Genomic DNA, 14,605 nt, shown 5'->3' with positions numbered 1-14,605 from the left:
AAACCTGCAAAATGACAGTGCTTCTTTAAAAGGACATGGTAGCAATTATAACCATTTCATCTCATTGAATTTGTTATAGAACCTGAAGTCCCATGGCAATGTCCTCCAATGATAAATCCTGTTCAAGCAGTTTAACGCTTCTCATTGCCCTGCCCCAGTGTAGTTGTGGCTAAGGCAGAGATTACACACTTCTTTGTAGCCATACTGATGCATACCTGCAATAACAATATGATATGCTAAAGCAGTCAGTTGACACTTTCAGCCAATCACAGCTGCCCATTGCTTCACTGGTTAATGCTTCCTCATTAGGCCAAGCAGCAGAGAGTGGATTGGATGCTGAGAAATCTTTTAGCATTAAAACATTAAATTCTAAATGCAAAATGCTATTTAATGCTGAATGGTAGGACGGCCCCACTATAATAACTTTGTATATATTCATCTTTTGTGTTGCAACATTGTATCTGTTGCAAAAGGAGTTAAACTAAAATAATAGGGGTGTGGCCTGGCACCTGAACTGAATGGACGCACACCTGTGAGGCGCCTGAGTTTGGGGTGCAACGGAGCTCAAAATAACCCGTCTGCAAAGCAATAATTATCCCTCAAGCACGGGACAGCTTCACCATGTCACAGAGACACAAAACAAAAGACTCCAAATCGGACAGAGCATCCTTCTTCTTGACTAAGACCTCCGCACCGAAAGCACGGGAAGGCCGAAGCCAGTCCAAAGATGGCAGCAGCTCTGTTCTAGAGAAGCATCGCTTTCACCCCCGGCCTCCTCAGCCTCATTGACGGACGAGAGACTGTTAACTATGGCGACTATGTGCCAGATGATGGCGGAATTCTCCGAGAGCATACAGACCAACCTGAAAACTCAAATACATACACTATCTACAGATCTACGTAAATAACTTCACGATATGGGCTAACGCAAATCCCATGTGGAAAAGAAAATGGATGAGTTCACTGAAGCTCACAACAGCCTCGCAGACAAACTACAGGAGATTGACGCAATCCTTAGAGATCACAAGCTGAAACTCGCTGACATAGAAAACTGGGCTCGGAGGAATAACCTGCACATACGGGGCATTCCTGAGTCAGTCCTGGCTCCAGCACTCAACAATTATTTACTGGTTTCTTTCAAGCCCCAGCACCAGAAATCCACCCAGGCCAAATACTCATCGATAGAGCCCACAGGCTCTGACGGCCTAAACACCTAAATAACACTACTGCCTGTGATGTCATGGTTCGGGTGCACTTCTTCCACGCAAAGGAGAGGCTGGTGCGTGTCTGCGGATTGGCGGGGATGCCAGAGCCATATCAAGCACTCAAGATCTTCACGGATCTCTCAGCCGCGACCCTCCAATTCCGGAAGAGTTTGTCACCTCTCACAACCACATTGCATTGTGAGCCCAAGGCATTGCCTATAGATGGGGATTCCCAGAAAAGTTGCTTCTCCACTATAAAGACACCATCCATGGAGTGTCCTCCCTGGAAGTTGGTATGTCAAAACTCAGGGACTGGGGCCTTCAACCATCTGCTGTCGCAGAGGAGAGATGCACAAAAGTCCCTCGGATGTCACCAGAATGGACACTCACCTGAGACCTGCACGACCATGACGGTTGCACAGCAAGTATCTGGTAGCCCTATATGGGATGTAAACTCCCTTATCTTACATGTAGCCCTACTCGTACCACAGGTATACTACACATACTGAATTTTAATGGTTCATGAGTTTCACTGTTTATGTTCTTGTCTTGGCACTAAGCCCCCGATGCCCACCAAGAGGCTTAACCTCAGCCCCACAGTTTGACAGATATCGCCCATTGCCTAGGCCACTGGGGATATAGGGCTAAGGCTCTCGCTCTGTACTTTTGTGAAGCTGATTATTCTAAGTGGCTAACTACTATTGTTTCTGTATTCCTAATTCTGCTTACTATACAAAAACTACAAAATGTAATACAAACATAAAAAAAAAATGTTCCATAGCTGAGCACAGCTTTCACTGTTTTTTACTTTCAAAACTGGCTCCTCACTCCCGTAGGTGAGCTGCTCTAATCTGTGCTGATGCTTACCACCACGCTCCCCACAACTTGCGACCAAGACTATCTTAAGATAGTTAATAGATGAACCTAGTTGGGTATGTTACCCCCACGTTTTTCCTCCCCTTGTACCCTTCAGCCTTGCTTCTACCCTTTCCAGCAGACTGTCGACTCAAGGCCCCACCAGCATAAAGGTGCGGTACTGGTCCCTAAGCTCCCAAGGGCACGGATACAATTCCTCTCCGGGATTGCCACAGACACCACTCCTCCAAACCATAGGAAAGATACTGTGTGTCCCTCCCTGCCCCTGCCACCTAACCCAAGGGACTCCGCTTGCATGTTGTAGGTCAATTGTTGGCAGGGCCGTCTTTAGCGCGGGGCAAACGGGGCAGCTGCCCCGGGCCCAGTTGCTCCTGGGGGGCCCCAGAGCAGCTGCCCTGTGGGCCCTGCGATTTGCGCAGCCCCCATGTACCCGGCGGTGCAGCTGCACAGAGCCGCACCGGCCCGCCAACTAAGAAGGCCCCCCGGGTGGCCCATGCACTAAGGGCCACCCGGTAAGCACGTGTGAGCAGTGGCCCGGTCGGGCGCTGTGACGCTTAAACAGCGCGACCGGCCCCTTCCTGTACCGGCTGGGAGAAGGTGAGTGCCGCATGTCACTTCCTCCCGCCGGAGATAATAGCTGCGTGGGAGGAGAAAGGCAGGAGGAGGGGAGTTCCAGAGGAGAACTCCCATCTGCCTCAGCCTGCCACTGAACCCCAGGGAAACCACCCTCCAGGAAAAGGTAAGAACCTGGAGGGTGGCTAAATGTGTCTGTGTGTGTCAGTATGTCTGTGTGTGTGTGTCAGTATGTCTGTGTGTGTGTGTGTGTCAGTATGTGTGTGTGTGTGTGTCAGTATGTATGTGTGTGTGTGTGTCAGTATGTCTGTGTGTGTGTGTCAGTATGTCTGTGTGTGTGTGTGTGTGTCAGTATGTCTGTGTGTGTGTGTCAGTATGTCTGTGTGTGTGTATGTCAGTATGTCTGTGTGTGTGTATGTCAGTATGTCTGTGTGTGTGTATGTCAGTATGTATGTGTGTGTGTCAGTATGTCTGTGTGTGTGTGTGTGTGTGTGTGTGTCAGTATGTCTGTATGTCTGTGTGTGTGTGTGTGTGTCAGTATGTCTGTGTGTGTGTGTGTGTCAGTATGTATGTGTGTATGTGTGTCAGTATGTCTGTGTGTGTGTGTGTGTCAGTATGTCTGTGTGTGTGTGTCAGTATGTATGTGTGTGTGTCAGTATGTCTGTATGTCTGTGTGTGTGTCAGTATGTCTGTATGTCTGTGTGTGTGTGTGTGTGTGTGTCAGTATGTCTGTATGTCTGTGTGTGTGTGTGTGTGTCAGTATGTCTGTATGTCAGTATGTCTGTGTGTGTGTGTGTCAGTATGTCTGTATGTCTGTGTGTGTATGTGTGTGTCTGTATGTCAGTATGTCTGTGTGTGTGTGTGTGTCAGTATGTCTGTGTGTGTGTGTGTCAGTATGTCTGTGTGTGTGTGTCAGTATGTCTGTGTGTGTGTGTCAGTATGTGTGTATGTCAGTATGTTTGTGTGTGTGTATGTCAGTATGTTTGTGTGTGTGTGTGTGTATGTCAGTATTTCTGTGTGCGTGTGTGTGTTTGTGTGTCAGTATGTCTGTGTGTATGTCAGTGTGTGTGTGTGTGTGTCAGCATGCCTGTGTGTATGTCAGTGTGTGTGTGTGTGTGTGTCAGCATGCCTGTCGGTGTGTATGTTAGTATGCCTGTGTGTCAGTATGTCTGTGTGTGTCAGTATCCCTGTGTGTGTGTCAGAATGTCTGTGTGTGTCAATACATGTGTCAGTGTATGTGTGTCAGTATGTATCTGCGAATGTTTTAATATATCTGTCTGTGTGTGTGTGTGTGTCAGAAGGTCTGTCAGTGTGATTGGGGGTTGGGCGTAATTGGGGGGGGGGAGAAGGGCAGGGCCTAGGGGGGCCAAGAAAATGCTTTGCCCAGGGTCCTATTCATATTATAGACGGCCCTGATTGTTGGTATATTGACTCCACAGGGTATCATCTAAACGTCTATTTTAAGTATGAAAATAGTTACTTACAATGTAAGAGGACCCTGGTTAAGAGGAGACTTTTACTTAGAGATCTTACGAAAAATAAAATTAACATTGCATGTATCCAAGAAACTCACTTTAAAAGTGGACATACGGGGCAGAGCCTGACCAGCTTCCTGACTACATGCATGGCTGCATAGCTCCTGCAACAAAAACTGAAAAACCACTAAATAATCGGGAGAAAAAGCGCTCACCCACATGAGACTATCCTACCTGGACTCAGTGTGCCCCACCAAACACCCGGATACCTTACTCGAGAAAACCGGTGCACGGAGTCCAAAGATGCATGAACGCGACCTGTGGGCGCAGGAACCGGGGAGAGGAAACCGTCCTCTCGCAAGCAGCCTGAGATACATGGCGCTCCCTCCCCCCCCCCCCCCGGATCGGTGGGGGTTATCCCGATCCAACCCTGGGAGAAAGCCTGAAGCCAAAAACCACAAGAGTTCTATGAGCGGATCTGCGCCAGCCTTTGGAAAAAGCTTCATGCCCAGAGACGGATCTTTCAGATGGCGATAAGAGCGGTAGCTGCATGGATCCGCCCGGCAATCCGGCGCCGTCTAGGCGGGTTTCCCTTTCGTACCTCCAGGGCGCCTCCCCGCCGGAGCCGAGGACCAGAGGGAAACGGCACCAGGTATCATGGGCACCAGCACACCCACCCTCACGCCTCAGGAATGGTCCCGCCAACAGGTTTGACCCGCCCGCACCTCAGCGGTCCCAACTACCCTTACCCAGCAAGGCGCAACTTCACACTCGACAACTCACAGTGCCGGTCGCGGCGCTGACCAGGAGCCAGCTGGAAACTGGCAACAGACACAGGCGGAGAGCCCCTCCGTGGCCCACAAGAGGGAGAACCTCGACTACTGAACACTATCTAGGGGCACCGGGACTTTACCTGACTGGCGTGGGCTGAATAAAGAATAACTCACAAACTGTCAGTCCCGAGGACTAGAGCCATCTGGGCATATCAACCCACTATCACCCAGAGGTATTTCCCTCATTTTACATGACTCTTATTTGTTTGCTCTCTCTGGGGCATATCCCCAGCAGACCACCCATTATCGAACTCTAAGCGTGTTCACTTTTACGTTTTTTTTTTTTTAATCTCTTTTTAAAATTGTGTTATGTTTTGAGAAGCCTCTTATTTTACAGTATTGCAATTGCGTCGAGCATTCAGGAAAAACGTAGCAGGCAGTGTGCTTTAATAAGCTCAGTTTTACTCCTTTACTATATGCAATGTGCTACTCGCTCATGCAATTCTCTTGATTCAGCAATGTAATTCGCAGCAAATCGTTTATTTAGAAATGACATGTTCAGCCTGCATTTCGTCAGTGTTAAAACATACCCAAACCTGTACATAAAGCATCGTCAAGTTACATTTGCTCAGCATGTCCTCTACAAGTAACATTTAAACATTGCTATCACAGGATGCTAGAACAGCTAGGATCTTATACTATGACCTGTTCACAGCCCAGGGCTGAGGTGCTTATCCAGGGAATACTTACCTTAATTACAATTGTTATGTTAGTGGCATTTCAGCTGAGTGATAGCTTACAACATGAAAACCAGACAGCCCTTTGAAGCACTAAGATACACTGATAGTTAACCAGTTATTACCAGTTATTACTTAACACAATAGTCATCATGACACAGCATTGCAGAAGGGCACAAATGTTGATACCATCTCATTGTTTTCTTTCAACTCTGAGGTCCAACGAAGTCAGGATGCTGCAAGCTTGTTCGTTCTCTAATAGTTTAGCGTTTAGACATACCTGCCTAGCTTACTATGCCTTTAAACAAAAAATGTGCAAGTTTTCCATGCCACTGTTTAACCTATGTTTATATGTAAACGTACGCTGTTGTGGCGCATGACTATGCTCTGTACTTACCTGCACAACAAAAATAAAGAATTAAAACAAAAAGTGGACATACCCCTGCTCTGTTCACTAAGCATTATCCCACCCAATACCATGCGATGTCAGATAGTAAGACTAAAGGGGTCTCCATTTTCATACACAGAGATGTAGCCTTTAAGCTTCAAAAACATTATATCGGCCTTATCATACTACTTGGTGTGTTTAATGATACTCAGTATACGCTCGCTATGACCAGGGCCGGACTGGGATAAAAATTCGGCCCGGGCATTTTTTTATCACAGCGGCCCACTAAGAAGGGGGCGGGGCAGAGAGGGTGTGTTTTGTCATCACTAACGACAAACACGCCCGCTCTCAAAGTGCAGGCCAGGGCAGACCATGTGCAGAGCTCTGCTAAAGAGCTCTAGCATGAGAAAAAAGCCCTGTATTTGTTCTGCACAGCGCAAGCAAATTTAATAACATGCTTGCACTGTGTTTCCTTGCAACTTGTCTCTGGTGTCTCTATAAATGGATTTACATATTTTATATGCACTTGTTTGCACTTTTAACACTTGATTTACACTTGTTTGCACTTTAAAATGAATTCCCAAGTTTATCAAGACATTTTGCAGGAGAACTTAAGGCCATCTGTCTACCAGCTGAAGCTCAACAGAAGATGGATGTTACAACAGGACAATGACCCAAAGCATAGAAGTAAATCAACAACAGAATGGCTTAAACAGCTTAAAATACGCCTTCTGAAGTGGCCCAGTCAGAGTCCTGACCTCAACCCGATTGAGATGCTGTGGCATGACCTCAAGAAAGCGATTCACACCAGACATCCCAAGAATATTGCTGAACTGAAACAGTTCTGTAAAGAGGAATGGTCAAGAATTACTCCTGACCGTTGTACACGTCTGATCTGCAACTACAGGAAACGTTTGGTTGAAGTTATTGCTGCCAAAGGAGGTTCAACCAGTTATTAAATCCAAGGGTTCACATACTTTTCCACCTGCACTGTGAATGTTTATATGGTGTGTTCAATAAAAACATGGCAACATTTCATTCTTTGTGTGTTATTAGTTTAAGCATACTGTGATTTTCTATTGTTGTGTCTTAGATGATGATCAGATCACATTTTATGACCAATTTGTGCAGAAATCAATACCATTCCAAAGGGTTCACATACTTTTTCTTGCAACTGTATATATATATATATATATATATATATATATATATATATATATATATATATATATATATGTATATGTATATATACACACACACACACACACACACACCAATACTATTACAATTTGCTTCAGGTTTATTTAGAATTAGATACAGATTTTTTTCTGCAGGTTTTCCCACTCTGGAAAAGAATGTTAATTTCAGGAAAGTGGGGGGCACTGAGCGCTCAGGAAATTTCTTGGTTGGATCATTTCATTTTGATTATTCCTGAAAAATAAAAAGACAGAGAGATGATTTTAATATGAATCTTTGTATTTCTTCAAAGTGTGAAGGCTAATATTTTTTTAAAAAACATACATTATGTTAAACTGTTCAACTAGATTGCAATAAGTGAAGTCAACTTTTTCCCTGCAATTTATAAAACATATTAGACTATACTATGTGTCATTTGTTAAAGGTACACTCCATGGTTGTAAATAAACATTCAGTAGATATACACCCATGAAAGCATACCTGTATTTAATTATGCATTAGGGATATATCTAAAAAAAAGTTTGCAAACCATGTAAATCTCTTGTCTTCTGTCTTTACAAGCCCTCTCCTTTTAAATCAGTCCAGACTGTCTATGTCTGTCCAATTACATACTTCCCAATGCAGCTCAATGACAAGTCTTTGCAAGGCAGGTGCTCTGAACAATTGGCCGCCTCTTGAGTTTAGCTCCACTGAGCTAAAGAGCCAGTAAGTAACAGGGCTGGTTGTCTGTTTGATAGCCAATGAGGTGTAACAGAAGTAGAAGAAACATGCTTCAGGAAGCAAAGTGTTTTATTTGTTTGGAGTCTTTATTTTCAATGAAAGTCCAGTGTTTTAATGTAATGGGATACATTGCTGTATTATAGCATATGCTACTGTAAAAAATGTCAAGTACATGCCTTTTTAAATAAAAATTGTATAGACTTATTTGCCTTTAGTTAAAGTGAAACTAGTTAACTTTATGTGTAAGCAAACATTTTCTTTGATTAACATTGGCATAAATGGGGGCTAATGGCTAAAACTCCCCGACAACATAACATGACGAAAAGCCTTCATCAAATAGCATTTAGAACGGCATATAGAAGGATGCATTATGACAAATCTCTGCAGTTGTACTGGTTGCGCTAGAAGACCAAATAAATGTCAAAAACTACTTTTTTGTTACGTCCCAAAAGTTGACCATAACAGTATTCTCGATAATACAATTTATAAAATACTTTTATCTATTCACAGTTTGGCATTCAGTCTGCTTAGAAACAATAACAAGATTACATAAATGCATTTATTTTTTGGCAGCATTCTCAAATTGAAAAATAAAAAAAATAGCCTAGTCTTCATATCAAAGAAAAATAGTGATTACTTACGCAATGTTTGGTTGTCAGAACCACTTAATTTAAAGTATATGTCTGATTCACTATAAAAAAATTTGGTACTTTTTCATTTTTTTTAAACACATTATCTTCTTGCCTAATACATCATAAGAAAATATTCTTCATATTTTAAAGGTCAGTCTTAACCCCTTTACTACCTAGTTATATTAAAATAAAATAAAAAATATACAAATAGATATAAATAGTAGTACCGTATATACTCAAGTATAAGCTGAGTTTTTCAGCACATTTTTTGTGCTGAAAAAGCCCCCCTCGGCTTATACTCGAGTCAGGGTCTGTATTATGGCAACTTACATTGCCATAATACAGACCAGGACCGCCGGGCTCATTACAAGCCCGGCGGTCCTGGGGGGGGGGGGGGGGGCGGTAGCAAGCTGTTACTTACCTTTGCAGCATCTCCGTTCATCTCCCAGTGTAAATCTCGCGAGACCCACGGCCATCAGAGCGTTGCCACAGGTTACCGTGGAAACGCTCCGCGCGGCACACAGACCGCGAGATTTACACTGGGAGATGAACGGAGCTGCTGGGAAGGTAAGTCACAGCTTGCTGCCGGCCCCCTTACTGCACAGCCCATGCCACTGGACCACCAGGAAATGCCATAGCCCCCCTCCCTGGCCAGGTAACAAGCAGGGAGGGGGGACAAAAAAAAATAAAATATTAAAATAATAAAAATATAAAAATGTCCTCCCCCCACCCAGTTTACACACACTACACAAACACACACACAGACTGCATCATATACACAAGCACACACTCTGCATTATATACACACACACTGCATTAATACAAACACAATCTGCATTCATTATTTACACACACTGCATTCATTATATACACACACTGCATTCACACAAACACACACATTCTGCATTCATTATATACACACACTGCATTCATTATATACACACACTGCATTATATACACACACATTCTGTATTCATTATATACACACACACACTGCATTCATTATATACAAACACTACACAAACACACACACACTCTGAATTCATTATATACACACTACACAAACACACACACTGCATTAATTATATACACACACACGGTAAATTAATATTCAATCAATGTAATTTTATTGGGATCTAATTTTATTTAGAAATTTACCAGTAGCTGCTGCACTTCCCACCCTAGGCGTATACTCGAGTCAATACGTTTTCCCAGTTTTTTGGGGTAAAATTAGGTACCTCGGCTTATATTCGGGTGGGCTTATACTCGAGTATATCTGGTATTTAAAACATGGGAAGCATGGTTATCATGCTATAAAATTTGTAAAAACTATAATTTTGCATATAGATTTATTCAGAAATTAGCTAAATATCACTTTTAGCAAAAATTATGATTTGTGTATTCTTTACTAAAACACTGGCATTATTTATTAGGGATTTTTATTGTTTTGTAATCCAACAGGTTAAAAAAAATAACACAACATATTTTAGACAAATCTAAAATGAATAGTACCCAAAGAGACACTAATAAGAGAAAATATATAAAAGAGTTTGCAAAACGTGTTACATTTATTTATTATACATTACGCATAGCTGACACATTGATAAATGATAAAACGATCACTGTTTTGAGATAGTTAAAAAATACTTTTATTTACATGTATGGTATTTAATTTTACTTAATTTGCTAATTTTTGGAAGTAAATAAAAAAAGTGCCTCTTAATATTAATAAAAACATAAAATTATAACCTCAATATGTAGCTACAGTTGTGCTCAAAAGTTTGCATACCCTTGGAGAATTGTTAATACATGTATTATTTTTAAAGAAAACATGAGTGAGCAGGCAAAGCACATTTATTTTATTTTTTATGGGATTCATTTTCAACTGTAGGTTTTTACAGAATGGCACAATCATAAAACAAAACATGGCAACAAACAACAAAAATGAAATGACTCCTGTTCAAAAGTCTGCATATCGTTAGTTCTTAATACTGTGTATTGCCCACTTTATCATCAATGACACTGTGCTGTCTTTTGTAACAGTTGTCTATGAGGCCCCTAATTCTTGCAGGTGGTATAGCTGCCCATTCATCTTGGCAAAATGTCTCCAGGTCATGCAAAGAGTTTGGTCTCCTTGTATGAACCGTTTGAGATCTCCCAGATTGGCTTGATGATATTAAGGTCAGGAGACTGTGATGGAAACTCCAGAGCCTTCACCTTTTCCTGCTGTAACCACTGGAGGGTCAACTTGGTATTGTGCTTAGGGTCATTGTCATGCTGGAAATTCCAAGAGCATCTTAAGTGCGGCCTTCGTGCAGAATAATTCATCTTGCCCTAAAATTTCACGAGATTCCCCGTGCCTTTAGAGCTCACACACTCCCAAAACATCAGTGAGCCACCACCATGCTTCACAGTGGTGATTGGTATTCTTTTCACTGTAGGCCTTGTTGACCCCTCTCCAAACACAGGGCTTATGGTTGTGACCATAAAGCTCTATTTTGGTCTCGTTACTCCAAATTACAGTGTGCCAGAAGCTGTAAGGTGTTGTCAGGCATATTGTAACTGGGCTTTTTTTTATGGTTTTGGCACAGTAAAGGCTTCCTTCTGGCAACATGACCATGCAGCTCGTTTTTGTTCAAGTATTGTTGTATTGTGCTCCTTGAAACAGCCACACTGTTTTTTTCCAGAGCAGCCTGTATGTCTCCTGAGGTTACATGTGGGGTTTTTTTTTGTATCTCGAACAATTCTTCTGGCAGTTGTGGCTGAAATCTTTCTTGGTTTACCTGACCTTGGCTTGAGATCAAGAGATCCTCAAATGTTTACTTCTTAATAAGTGATTGCACAGTACTGACTGGCATTTTCAAGGCTTTGGGTATCTTTATATCCTTTTCCATCTTTATAAAGTTCCATTACCTTGTTATGCAGGTCTTTTGACAGTTCTTTTCTGCTCCCCGTGGCTCAGTATCTAGTCAGCTCAGTGCATCCAAGTGAGAGCTAACAAACTCATTGACTATTTATACACAGACACTAACTGCAATTTTAAAAAGCCACAGTCTGGGAAATTAACCATTAATTGCCATTTTAACCTGTGTGTCTGTAGCAAGGCCAAACATTCAAGGGTATGTACACTTTTGATCAGGGCCATTTGGTTGATTTCTGTTTTCATTATGATTTAAAAAGTATGTTTTAAAAATAATATCAGGAAGTATTACTTTACTGAGAGGGTAGTGGATGCATGGAATAGCCTTCCACCTGAAGTGGTAGAGGTTAACACAGTTAAGGAGTTTAAGCATGCGTGGGATAGGCATAAGGCTATCCTAACTATAAGAGACTAATGAAAGTATTTAGAAAATTGGGCAGACTAGATGGGCCGAATGGTTCTTATCTGCCGTCACATTCTATGTTTCTATGTGATAGTAAATGGCCTCATATGATCACAATCCTTAAATAAAATAATAATTTTTTTGCATATTTTCTAACTAAATGACCCCTTTATTACTCATATCAGGGCTCCCACCAGCCGCCCATGCGTGGAGGCCAGGGGAGGGAAATATAGCCCCCCTTTTTTATTAGGTCCTCCGCCCGAATGTTTAAACTTGTCCCAGCCTGATGACCCAGATGGCAGGGGAGGTTATATGGAGGCTTTCAACCTTCATCATAGCAATATGAGGTCTTATTGCATGTAGTCATTGGTGGTATATCTAAAAAAATGTTTGTGATGCCGTTCTCCTGACTGCAGCCTTTGCAAGCTCTCCTCTTTTATTCCGGAGTCTGCACCAGGGAAATGGCCAATCACAAGCTTTTCGGATTCTGAATTACGAGCAGGCAAGGGAGGGGCCAGGAAGACCACTGGAGACCTGGAGAAAGCTGGAGAACCAGGGAGGTATTGCTGAAGTACTTTATGTGGTGTGTGGAGTGGTTAAAGTGTTTTAAGTTTATATGCAGTATCCTTTGTTTTGCAATAATTCCAACAAGGTCTGTAAAAGGAATTGTTTACATTTTAGAAAATATAGTAGCTGGAAAACAGTTTCTTCAGTGTGAAACTGGCCGTTATTAGGCAGTTTTCTCCCCAGGACTTTTTCCAGTTCATGCACCATGCAAATGTTTCTGAATGGTGGAGTAAAGTCTATTTCAAACACAGGATCTTTGGGACCTTCCGGATGGTAAGCAACTTTGTAGCTGCCAGTGATGTGTTTAACCATTCCAGATATCAGCTTTTCTGTTATTTCAGTGAGATCTATCCCTTCATTCTGGAACTGCCTGCCCACCTCATATACTCTATCAATGCCACCGACTACCAGTATCTTGTGATACAGTTCTGGTTCTATCCTCATGTAACTCGTTATGATGGGTGATGAATGGCTTGAATGTTCATCATTGGAGTTTCAATCTCAACGAGGCCCAAATTATGCAGACATTTTCTGAGGTATGTGATATGTTTTAAATAAAAAAATACCCACACTCCCATATATAATGCAAACCAGATTTTATGAAATGATCAAAATTAAAATATGTTCATAGTTAATCCATATACACCAATTCAGGAACAAATATGAAATAGTTAATATACAAGTTAATATTATATGCATCAATCCTCATATACATATAAATATATATATATTTTATTAATTTATCAAAATTATATATATATATATCTAAATATATATATATAAACCAACAAAAGATATAGAAAATAAATTCAAATCATAAGAGATAAACACATCAACTGCTGTACAATATATTTACCTTATCAGTCAAAAGAGGGCAGAAAAATCACCCAACATTTCGGCATTGATGGCCTTTATCAAGGGTTATGGATTACCTATGGATTAACTATGAACAAATTTTAATTTTGATTAATTAATAAAATCTGATTTGCATTGGAGTATGGGTATTTTTTGATTTATGATTTCTATATAAGCCACTTAAGGGGTGGTTATTATACCCTCTGCAACCGGTCTGTATTTACAAGATGTACATTAATGGGTTACCCCTACATGCTCTGATTTAAGTATGTGATAAGTTTTTGTAATAAACTTCTGCCTTACGTAGTCATTCAAGATGAGATCGAGGTAACACTGTCGGAATCTCGTTTCCTTGTCTTTCAATCCAAAGTGGAGATGTGGCAACATATACATACAGGTAGACAGCAGGGTTATTTCAGAGGGTATAATACTTAGTTCACCCTTTTTGTTTTTTCTTGGATTTCCTTTCACTCCAATAATATCACCGCAATGCAGACAGTTATTGATTGCCATAAATTCTTCATCTGATTTGTAAAATTTAGAGTTAGCCATAATTTGCAACATTGTGCCTTCTCCACGCAGATTGTAGAAGATCAACTTGGCTACAGAAATACGTTTGGCATGGCTTCTTCCTGCCACACTAATGACCTCCATTAAATGGTCCTCGGTCTCCAAACTGTTGTATTTTGGAAAATATGTGAGATACAGATCAACTTGGTACTTCTGCGGATACGGGTCATTCTTTGTTCCCTTCAGCTGCTGAATGGTTTGGGAGCGGATTTTAAAATATTGATTGAGATCAAGCGTTTCTTCATTAATAATTTCTGTATCTGCACTGGGCAATTTCTCATTTTGTTCTTTTTGCTTCGCTTCCTGTTCAACTGCTTTCAATTGCCTTTTAACCCCTTAAGGACCAAACCTCTGAAATAAAAGGGAATCATGACGTGTCAGACATGTCATGTGTCCTTAAGGGGTTAAGCTCATTTTTGCTCAGTTTGCCGTCGGTGTCAGCTGGAGCTGCCGCCTGAACATCTGCCATGATCACTGGGAGCACGGAGAGAAGCTATGCTTTGTTTGGCTAGTCTGGCCTTGAGTTCAAAATTGATTTTGAATTCTCACTTTAGGCAAAAACCATGTATAACAGTGAAATCAAAGTGAATTTCATTTTAAGACCAGATTAACCAAGCTGAATGCACAGTTGATATTTTCCTGTTTGGCCATTTTGAACTTAAATGTGAAATTTGCTTTGAATTCTCACTTTAGTGAATAACTCTGTTGAAAACA

At 41.5% G+C, this 14,605-nt stretch overlaps 2 protein-coding genes across 2 annotated transcripts in view; both read right to left on the bottom strand.

The window, feature by feature from the left end:
• Positions 1-7,283: 7,283 nt before the first annotated feature.
• The window catches only part of ROPN1L (rhophilin associated tail protein 1 like), a 44,157-nt gene continuing 36,835 nt past the window's right edge, over positions 7,284-14,605 (bottom strand). The window contains exon 6 of the mRNA XM_063450604.1: positions 7,284-7,458. Within this exon, the coding sequence (XP_063306674.1) occupies positions 7,392-7,458 (67 nt within the window). The 3' untranslated portion in view covers positions 7,284-7,391. The remainder of the gene's footprint in view (positions 7,459-14,605) is intronic.
• On the bottom strand, positions 12,512-14,360 carry LOC134608217 (lysine--tRNA ligase-like). The gene is given in 5 exon segments (XM_063450881.1): positions 12,512-12,914; positions 12,916-12,942; positions 12,944-13,018; positions 13,599-14,216; positions 14,275-14,360. Coding segments are annotated over 5 exon segments (1,209 nt in total).

Source organism: Pelobates fuscus, chromosome 4 (assembly GCF_036172605.1).
Source record: "Pelobates fuscus isolate aPelFus1 chromosome 4, aPelFus1.pri, whole genome shotgun sequence".
Lineage (NCBI taxonomy): Eukaryota > Metazoa > Chordata > Amphibia > Anura > Pelobatidae > Pelobates > Pelobates fuscus.
The sequence above is the reverse complement of the archived record's forward strand: the minus strand, read 5'-3'. Positions and strand labels throughout refer to the sequence as shown.